The sequence below is a fragment of the Onthophagus taurus genome, chromosome 3 (genome assembly GCF_036711975.1).
Source record: "Onthophagus taurus isolate NC chromosome 3, IU_Otau_3.0, whole genome shotgun sequence".
In the NCBI taxonomy this organism is placed as follows: domain Eukaryota; kingdom Metazoa; phylum Arthropoda; class Insecta; order Coleoptera; family Scarabaeidae; genus Onthophagus; species Onthophagus taurus.
In genome coordinates, this window is record NC_091968.1 from 20,441,993 (window position 1) to 20,452,378 (window position 10,386).

The following is a 10,386-nucleotide window of genomic DNA, read 5'->3' on the forward strand; positions in this document are numbered from 1 at the left end:
CCAAATGTAAATCTTGGACACTCCAACCTTGGTTGACCATCCAAGATCGTTTGATAAATAAGATAATAAGATAAGATTGATAAAGTAAGCAGAGCTAGTAAAAATCGGATATTACTTTCCGGTCCCCCGATTATTAATAAAAATTAATTTATTTACACCCCACTCTTTAAAAATATTAATTAAATGGTTATGCAAAAATCTTTCCCTTCCAAAATCATCGTGAGTATACACCATTTTAACCCCAACATTTTCCAGGCATTTCCCAATGTACATATCTTCATTTTTTTCAACATCCGGGTTAAAACAAAGATTTGGATCGTTTAAAGATTCTTCGATGTATTTCCGAAGGGTTTCTTTGCTTAAAACATAACCAGAACCGCCATACATATATTTTAAATTTGATTCTGCGAGGTCAACTCTTTTTTGTTGGATAAGACTTCCTAAGAAATACGCTTTTTTAGGGTCGTATTGGCGAAGTAATAATCTTAAATTTTCAATGATAACATAACTAAAAAAGTAAATTAATAAATAAAATATTAATTTGAATCGATTTTTTTTGTAAACAAACGTGTCATCGTCAGCTTTGATGAACCAATCAATATCATTTAAATAATATTTATATAAATACTTAAAAGCTTCTCGGGATTTTTCCCAAAGATGTTCTCTACCTTCTTTAACTTCCAACCCAATTGCTGGTAAGCTTTCGTCTAAACCAACATAATCAAACATTTTTTTAATCAAAAATGTTTTGAAATACCTTTTTTTGAGCTCATAAATAACAAAACATCACATCGTTTCCCCCAAGTTTGTTTCACGTGGAATGCTTTTAAATAATGATTCTGAGGGCAAGTCATCACCCAACATAAAATTTTCATTTGATTTTTTAAACGATCATTCACAGATTGATTTGATCCATTTCGATTGAGCCCAAGATGGTTAATTTTTGAAGAACAATCGATTTGATTCGTTTGGTTAATGTAAAATAAAATTGAAACGATTCCGATAATCACACCAAAAATGAGGATAATTAAATGGATTTTGATGTCAGTTAAATTTAACATGACTTACTAATATGACATTGATTAATTGAATTTCAAAAATCATATTTGATTGAAACACACAACAAGAGCAACCTCTCTGGTACTTTGATAGGAATGCCCACACGGATGAGGAAGAACTTTCCAGAGAAATGGAGTAGACTAGATTTAAACATTGTAAGAAACGCAAGAATACTACATCTGATAGCACGCCAATAAAAGGTGCCCCTAAAAACCACATAGAAGATACAATTAAAAAAGAGAAATCTCCTATCATGCTAAATTACAAATTCAAGAAAGATGATCACCACAAATATGATCCCATACATGATAGATTTCTACATCAGTAAAAAAGTGTCAAGCAATTATATGCAAATCGAAGACAACTTTGAATTAAACTCGGATCACACACTGATTGTATTAGCTCTAATTGTAAGTGAAGTCTGCTCAACAAAAAAGAACTGATTGGGAAAGCTTCAAAATAACGTTAGAAGAAAGAGTTAATCTAGCAGAGAAACTACTGTAGACAGAAGAACAATTTTATTCTGAGATGGGCTGATCAAAGATATCCAATAAGGATGAGGAATGATCCATATATGGTTATAGATGGCAAAATATCCCAGATATGAGGAGAAATCTAAAAGACAACAACTACCCTAAAGAAATCCTACATCTGATATTAGAAAGAATAAGGACGAGGGTGAAATGACAGTTAAAAATGATATCTCCAGCACCGAATATTCGCTATGGAGTCTCACCAAAAAATTTAGAAGAATTCTCATGCAAATAGCTCCGATCAGAAATGAAGATGGTAGCTCGGGCAGATATAACGAACGAAAGACTAGAACAAATATGTCAACTTAAGCCAAGGAACGATGGATCACTGACAGATATCATTGGACAGGATACTGATTGATCAGATCCACAGAATTACTGATACCATTGAAAAGTCACTAGATGTCAATACAGCGATAGTTCTGGATACGGTGTGAGTCTTTGACAAAGTAAAGCATAAGGGGTTGGACCACAAGTTTGGGATACTTCTTCTTGCCCAACATTCAAAAATCTTAAAATCCTATTTATTTTAATGCTATTTCAGGATCTAACACAATGATGGTTACTCAGGCTTGAGAAAAGTCCATCAAAAGTGCCACAGAGTAGTGTATTAGAACTTGCTCTTTACTTCATATGCACAACAGACTTGCCTACATTTAAAGAAAACGTTGTGGCTACATTGAAAACCATTTGGAAATAACATATCAAGAAAAAATATGAAGAACTTAGACTTAAGCACAAAAAAAAATACTGGTAATTGGGCAGATATTCAGCTTTTTCAGTGTATAATAAATGGACTTATGATATTCAACTCTGAGGTTGTACCAGTCAAATATCGTGCAAATGTTTCTGAATGATAATCTGCTCAAGGACCTAAAAGTGGAAACTGTTGACAACACTAACGTGAAAGCTTTCCAGCTCCTAGATAACCGTGATATAAAACCGTGATATAAAAGTGATATAAACCTAGTGCACATGCAAGCAGTGTTAGATATTCTTTTTTAGTCCTTAATGCACATCCATCAAACAATGGGTATTGAGTTTGTCCATGTCCAATCACAGGTTAGCGTTATCAAATATTCAGGAACGGTTATGATCTTCGTGCTTCTAGCTCATCCGTTTAACTTCCTGTTTAACGAAAAGAACCTTCAAATATTTATATCTCTATGTTTTTAAGTCTTTAGTAAGTGTTTAAGTCTTTATTTCGCACATACCACAGAGCATCTACGATCATCAGGAACACCTTATTTTGCCACATCTGGATATTCTTGGTGTTGCTATCACTTCCCAAATCTTAAACCCAGATCAGTTTAAGGACCTAATTATACACAAATAATTTATTTTAAGTTGTCGTATTATGAACGAGTTCTCTCGTTTTTTCTTCACATTTTCCTTCCATTTGAGCTTTGTATTCACTCATTCCTACATTGGAGGCGTGTCCACCATTTTACAATACGTGAAATTTACATGGAAGGACTCATTGAGTGATTTGCCACTTTCGTGCCTACTGCAAGTTTTCTATAGCTTACTATTTGCTTCATGTACTGTTAATCTAGTAGCAAGTAGGTTACGTCGTCGTGTTTGGACAAGTCACATATATATGAAGTTCAGGTAGAACACTGATGTCTTTAGATGAGTCCAGTTAGGTAGAATTCCGACAGTTGGTTATATTGAGCTAGCCAAAACTTGTCAATAGCGTAAGCTACTAACTTGAAAAATGTTTACTGTGTAATCCAAACTGGTGGTCTGGAATCAGTTATGTTCCAACTATGAGTGTAACTTGAAAGTCGGATTACCACTGCATTTCCTCCCTTTGCATTGCTTTCTGAATGGATAGTCTTGAACGATATTACTCAACGAAGAGCTATCCTATGGTACAGAATAATGGTGGGTAAGGGATTATTATATTTGTGCTCAACCAGGTGAGAGAACATTTGGTTGTATTATTTTTCTGTTGATGTATTGGGGTATGAAATCTTGGGTTTTCTGGACCAAGGTGTAAAATATTCACAGATAGGTTCCAGAGTTATTATTTGCCACACGTTAAATATTTACTTAGTTATGAGGTGTTGATAAGAGATAATTTCTCATCACATTTCACAGACACTCTCTTAGAAGGATGTAGAAAAAGCGCAAAGCTATTGCTTGTCATCCAAAAAACTCCACTAACCGGTATTGTTCCTCTAGATCCTGAAAAAGTTTTCAGAAAATTGCGAATGATGGTTTTGTAGCCAACGTCAAGGGTCAAGGTCTGGTGGAATTCTGTTTGATTGCAGAATGTAGAAGTAATATAACAAAACATTAATTGATAGTCTTCGAGGTTGTGGCTTCAAATTGTCTCGTGTTGTGAATACTTTGTTAAATAGCCCACGTTTCGGTGTCTGAACATAATTGAATCATAATTTAAAGTTGGAACATTTATTTTTAAACAAATGATTTAAACTCATCTTCAACCATAATAAAACCAATAAAAGTCATAATTTTTGTCCGCCCCAAACATAAAATTGATATAAAAAAAGCTAAATATCATGAAAAATCCATATTTCACGAGTTACATAACGCATCTGTCGGCCGGATTCTTTAATCTCATCCCGACAACATGGTTCGCTTTCTCGTTTATTAAAGCAGTTTGGCGCGATCACGTTCGTTCTCGATTTTCATCTTCTTCTCGTATTCATGTCGAAATCATTCGCCGCCGTCGTGCGCCATCCTTCCGACCGCAGACGAAAATATTTTTTGCCTCCCTCTTAACGCCAGAAGGAGGCGATAGCATTCGGTACATTCTTTCGTTGGGGTTCGATTCCGAGGCTTCGGCCGACAGATGTCAATGACTGCTTGTTGCCGCGAAAAGCCAATGGGGCCAATGGGTACCCATTTTTAAACAACCGCACCGAACGAACGAAGAAACGACCGGGCGGGTCCCAAGTTTGCCGTCGTTCGTCGGTTGTAGCTATAAATACCAAAGCGAAACACGTATGTCTGCTGCTGTTTGTGTGTGTGTGTGTCTGTTCGGTTCATATCCCCTTACGTTTCTTTTCCCTTCTCCACTAGATCTCGCGCTCCGGTAATTTTCCACTGCCGCTTGTGGAATTTCTGCCGGCTCCGTGCAGGTCAAACCCGCGGAGTTTAACTGCCGACCGTACGATGGCTGGCGTTTTGCTCTTAAGAGAGACTTCGTTTTCGATTTGGCTAAAGTCGAGGTGAAATGAAATCGATAGCCGGTGCTATTCGGCCACCCAACAACCAGAAACCTAACTATCTTTAGATACGCAAACTTTAACTGTGGAATTTGGCGACGATCGGAATGCAAATCAAAAGAAACAAAATTACATCATCCAAGACTTTTCTATAATAATTTCTGAACGTACTACCAAAAACAATATTTCAGCATTGATGAAACTAGCATTTTGCACAAAAAAATAAGATTTATTAACAATTGTGGTATTGACCAAGGATACAAAAACAAAAAAAATTAATGCACTCAATTTATTTTGATTCATTTAACAATAAATACCTTAAAAGTATTCGTTAATACACAAAAGTGAGGTTTGTATTGAAGTGCATAACACCTATAATAATGGTTGTGGTAAATTTAAACTCTTTGTTGGTTTCCGCTATGTCTTAACAACATTGATAAAAGGTATGGGTTGATTCCTGCTAGGGTGGGTTGGTTAACAAGGTTAAAGCCATAACACAGGAATCGAAAAAGACATAGGACAAAGTGATGCAGGAAGCAGACCTAACGGAGGAGAGAGAGGGTGTTTTGGAGGAAACACGAAAACAGGAGCAAAAAGAAATAGACGAAGAAATATTGGAGGAAAATAATAATAAACAAGAAGAACAAGATGGCAGAAAGGCAGAGTGAAGTCAAGAAATTCGAGGTCACCAGAAAGAAGAAAAGAAAAAAAAAGGAATGTAATCTTGCGGGACAAAGCTCGACAGAGCCATGTTCTCTGAACGATCCGATCAAAATATTGCAACTCAACGCAATCAGATCCACAGAACCAATGAACCTCATGGAACCAAATAGGAAAAAGATTGAGGCCATAATAATACGGAATCAAGACATCAAAGTGAATAAGTGGGAAGAATGAAAGAGGTATTTAGTACTAGCAAGATACGTAGGGATCTGGTTCGGATGCTACTTGACACCTAGATAGGTATAAGGCGAGAGAGCTCATAATGGCTGGAGATTGCAACTCCACGCACGGGGCAATGCGAGACTTGGTTGCGGTGAATAAGGGAAATAGGCCCACCTGAAGCAGAGAAAGGCAAGAGTCCATAATCGACTTGACAGTACGTAAAAGCACACAGATAGCGACTTTTGAGAATTAGAAAGTGGAAGAGGAGGAGGAAAATCTCAGCAACCACCTAAATATCGATTTCAGCGTTAGACTAAATTACAAGAGGAAACCCAACGTAATGAAGAGCAGATGGAGAAGAAAAGAAAACTTAGTTAATCAAGTGCCTAAGTTAACTAACTGCCTGAAAACGCGTGTTATGATTCCAGAAACACTAACCGACTCGAAAAAGTTCTACAGATATACTGATGGAATAAGGAGGCGAAGAAGACAAGGAAGCAAGTAAAGCATGGAAAAGTCTGTTTAATGAGCTGAAGAGTGACGTTTTTCTATTTATCTGTTAGTTACAATCAACGTTAAGAACACAAGAAGATAACGGATCTGATAGAAATGGCACATCAGACGTTGGAGCACATAACATATGTATATGATGAAGGATATAAGATTAGAACTGGTCCAGAAAAAAAACGTAATGGGTACAATTAAAGAGCAGAAGAACAAAGAAGAAAATAGAACAGCAATTTGGAGAGTGCAGCATAAGAACAAGACAAGCGATTAAATATCTGGATTAATACTCATGAATGACGTAAGATGGTGAGAACATATAAGATACGTCGTATAAAAAGGTCAAAAAACAACAAGGGCAATGCAAAGAGTCATGGGATCGACGTACGGACTCTGCATAGAAAAGCGCAAAATGATAGGGGAACAGGTATGAGTGCAAAAGTTGGAGAGATGCTATAAATGTTAAACAGAATGTTGAATAACTAACGAGAGCATCACATCGAATGAAGTTCTGGAGCTACTTGAGGATTAGATTTATATATCAAGAAAAGAGTCGGTTTGAAGCAAGGTGAGGCAGAGGGGAGCAAAAAAGAAAAAACGAGATGGACAAAAATGTACCAGATTTGTTGGTAAAGTGTGAAAGTAGTGAAACAAGCTTTACCACAGAACAAGGATGTTTTAGATATCATCATGTGTTGATATTGCAGAGAAAATGACGATGTGGAATTTACATCCTTCAGATGCGACGGATAAAAAGATTATCGATTGGAAGTAGAAAGTAAGATAGGGAGAACCTGACCTCCGAAGACTATGTGGATACGATGATTGAAAGTGGTAGGAATTGGGGGACGAATATATCATATATGATTATCAGGATGAAGAAGAGAGGTCAGAATAGCAAATGGTTACGAGTAATGAAAGTGTGAACCCAACAAAGTAGTTTGGTTGGCTAACAACCTATATTACCGTGTTAACTAACCCAACCTAACAAACCAAAGTAATTTGGTAGGGCTGGGTTGGTTAACAACCTGGATAACCTTGTTAACCAACCCAATCCAACAACCTACCTGAATAAAAGATGTGATTTGATCTTTTAACTAGGTTGTTATCCAACCCAACCTAATCCAGCGGAAACTAACCCGACAAACTGCTTTCCTCATTCGGTTTACCCAGTTTTTTGGGTTAGATTGAATTGCTTAACAACTGGTTAAAAGATGGTATTTAATCTATTAACCAGATTGTCAACCCAACTAACTACATTAACTGGTTGGGTTACTTAATAGTCTGGATAACCTTGTTAAGCAACCCAATCCAAACAACTAAAGTCGTTTGGTTGGCTTGGGTTGGTTAACAACCTGGCTACCCAACCCAACCAACCAAAATAGTTTGTTGGTTTCATTCTCGTTGGGTTGAGTTATGTTGGTCTATCGGGGAAGCTCCAAGGAGGAAACGGAGGAGTACGGAAGAGTGGAGAAGTTGGTGGAAGAGAGACACAGGGAAGGGAAAATGGACCAAGAAGATCTTACCGGACATCGAATCATGTCACAATAGAAAGTGGGTTAAAACCAACTAACATTTGAGCCAGTTTATCTCGGGTCATGGTTGTTTTAAGGCTTATTTATACAGCCACAAGAGAGTAGAAGCTGAAAAGTGCGTGTTTTATGACGCCATTGCTGGAGATGGACCAGAGAAAGGGAGCTTGCCAACATTAGGATTTGACAAAAGATAATGCTGGTGAACAGGTAGCAGTGAGGGATAGTGCAACAAGGAGACATACATAAGGACGGAGATCACTACCAAGAAGAGAGGTTGGGTTTGGAGTTCGCGGTATAGGGGAATATAAACAGGTTCTGATAGGCAGGTTTAAAACACAGATGTTAAAACTATGGAAGGTGTTGGACGTGACTCTATGGCTGGTTGGTTCTCTGCAAAGCAATTTGCAAAGTTCTTTTTATAATCTAAAAATAAAAATTACTATTTTTGTTAAGAATTAACACAAGCCTTTTTTTACATCTCTCATTGTTGGATAAAATACCCAAACTATATTTATACTCATCAAAATTATTAAATGAAATTCTCAAAATCGTTTGCCAGTGGGCCAATTATGACATTTTTCTAGACGATAAAAACCAACAGTTTTCGACATTTTAAACTACTGAAATGGCGTAACTAGAGGAAAAAACATTTCAGCACTTAGAAAAATCGATTATGAAACGTTGTTCAATATTTGATGGCAACTGCAGTTAACGATATTTTGCATTTTTTAAACTCAATAATGGACTTGATGCTTTAAAAAATGTTATTAAATAATATTTATTGATTTGAAACGTGTACAACATCGTATACAAGATCATCACAAAAAAAAGAACTCAAATTTTAGCTTTGTTTAAAAAGTATTGACAACTTTTTCTGTTTCTCGTGAAATTTTACAGAAAAAGACTTCAGAATAATTTACGCCCAAAATTTCAAAGTAAAAATAGAAGCAATACGAAGAAGTAGAAACTGCAGTGAGAAACAAGAAGAGATGTGGATATACTAACATATTCTATATGTGTGAAAAATGCAGAAAACCATTAGGTGCAGAAGATCGCTAGGGCTAGAAATGTAACAGCGAGATGCTCTGATTGCGGAGAACCACATCTGGCCAACTATCGAACGTGTTTGGTGGCAAATAAGTTGTAGAAACGACGGGATAATCTGCCAAAATGCAACAAGAACCAACACAGGATTTTTCTTGTAAAAATGCTTCCAGCGACACTACATATGGATGCAAATGATGCGCAAGGTGATGGAACAGAATGAATGAGTAGCAATGGCAATCTGGAACTTTCCTAAACCGCAACAAAATTGACATCTTGCTGCTATCAAAAGCACACTCCACGCGACAAACTCATCTCAAGTTCTCTACGGATACCAGACTATCCACCCAAAAAAAAATGCAAAAGGAACTCTCCTAAACACAGTAGTAAACCGAATTTCAAGTTAAATTACAAGTTTTAGTCTTCTGACCTCCATACTGATAACCCCATCGTGTTCTAGGTTTTCCAACCGGTCTCCTACTTCCTGGCTATCCTTGTAGTGTTTTTGGTACTCTTCCATCCGCCATCCTTAGAATATGCCCTGCCCATGTTAACCATTTAAGCTTTATATATTCTGAGACTCGTGTTTTCTGATTTAGTTGATACAATAATAATAATACCTAATTGGTCCCATAATTTTTCTTAAGATTATCCTCTCTTATGTATCCAGCCTCTCTGGGTATTTTTGTGTAAGTGTCCACGTTTTCTTCTTCACACGTTAGTATTGTACGGATTGTGGTTTTATACACTCTAATTTTGGTTAGTCTGAGAATGACTCTAGATTTGATTTTAGTATGGGTAGTGTAGCATAATATGCCCTATTTGCTGCATTTATTCTCTTAATTAGCTCCTTTGCTTTGTCGTTGTGATGAAATGTGTTAGATCCTAGCTATGTGAACTCTTGTTCCACTTCAAAGTTGTATTCGTTTATTTCTGTATTAGCCAGGAAGGCCATCCATTGCTGTCGCCGTATCCACCCTACGTTTACATAATATATTTTCAACCGACATTAAATTTTTTTTCTCCCTTCTTTAACTTCAGCCACTTCCCATGCTCCGGCGACCAGATACGGCGGCGCCATCCCGGACACCTACGATCACTGCCATTCTTCCCATAATTCCGGTAATCTTCCTTTTCAAAAATCTCACATGCTCTAGGAACAAAAAACCTGAGTCGATGAAAACAGCTAAGTATTTCAGTGAGGTTATCATGTTTACCTAGCCGGAGCCCATTCTAAGCACCGCCCCTTCACTTTCTTCAGACCATAAAACAACCCTTTCAACTTCTCTCTAAAATAACACAACTTACACTCCTCTGCACATTCTTCGCAACACCATATCTTCCGTACCTCTTTCCTTCCCTCACCTTATTTAATAACATCGATTATGTGTCCAGGCTGCTCTTTCCTATTACACTTTCCTGGACTAACTTAAAGACATGAGCCCATTACCTTGTTTCAGGCCTTCAAATTTATCTATTTCTCAGATTTTCACACCAATCTTCCTTCTACTTGTTGTGCTACTCATTGTTTTAGTTATCATTCTAACCAGCTTTGGTGAAACTTTTTGGATGTCTTCAAAAGATCATGGATTTACAGTCTCTGATTTAGCCTATGGTATATATTCAGTT

The 10,386-nt window shown here is 37.0% G+C and overlaps 1 protein-coding gene across 1 annotated transcript; it reads right to left on the reverse strand.

Moving 5' to 3' along the window:
* Positions 1–111: 111 nt before the first annotated feature.
* LOC111429375 (glycoprotein-N-acetylgalactosamine 3-beta-galactosyltransferase 1-like) lies at positions 112–1,061 on the reverse strand. The gene is made up of 3 exons (XM_071195279.1): positions 758–1,061; positions 569–707; positions 112–508 (listed from the first exon to the last, which is right to left on the reverse strand). Exons 1-3 carry the CDS (start codon positions 1,059–1,061, stop codon positions 112–114), a joined length of 840 nt encoding a protein of 279 aa, XP_071051380.1.
* Positions 1,062–10,386: the final 9,325 nt, after the last annotated feature.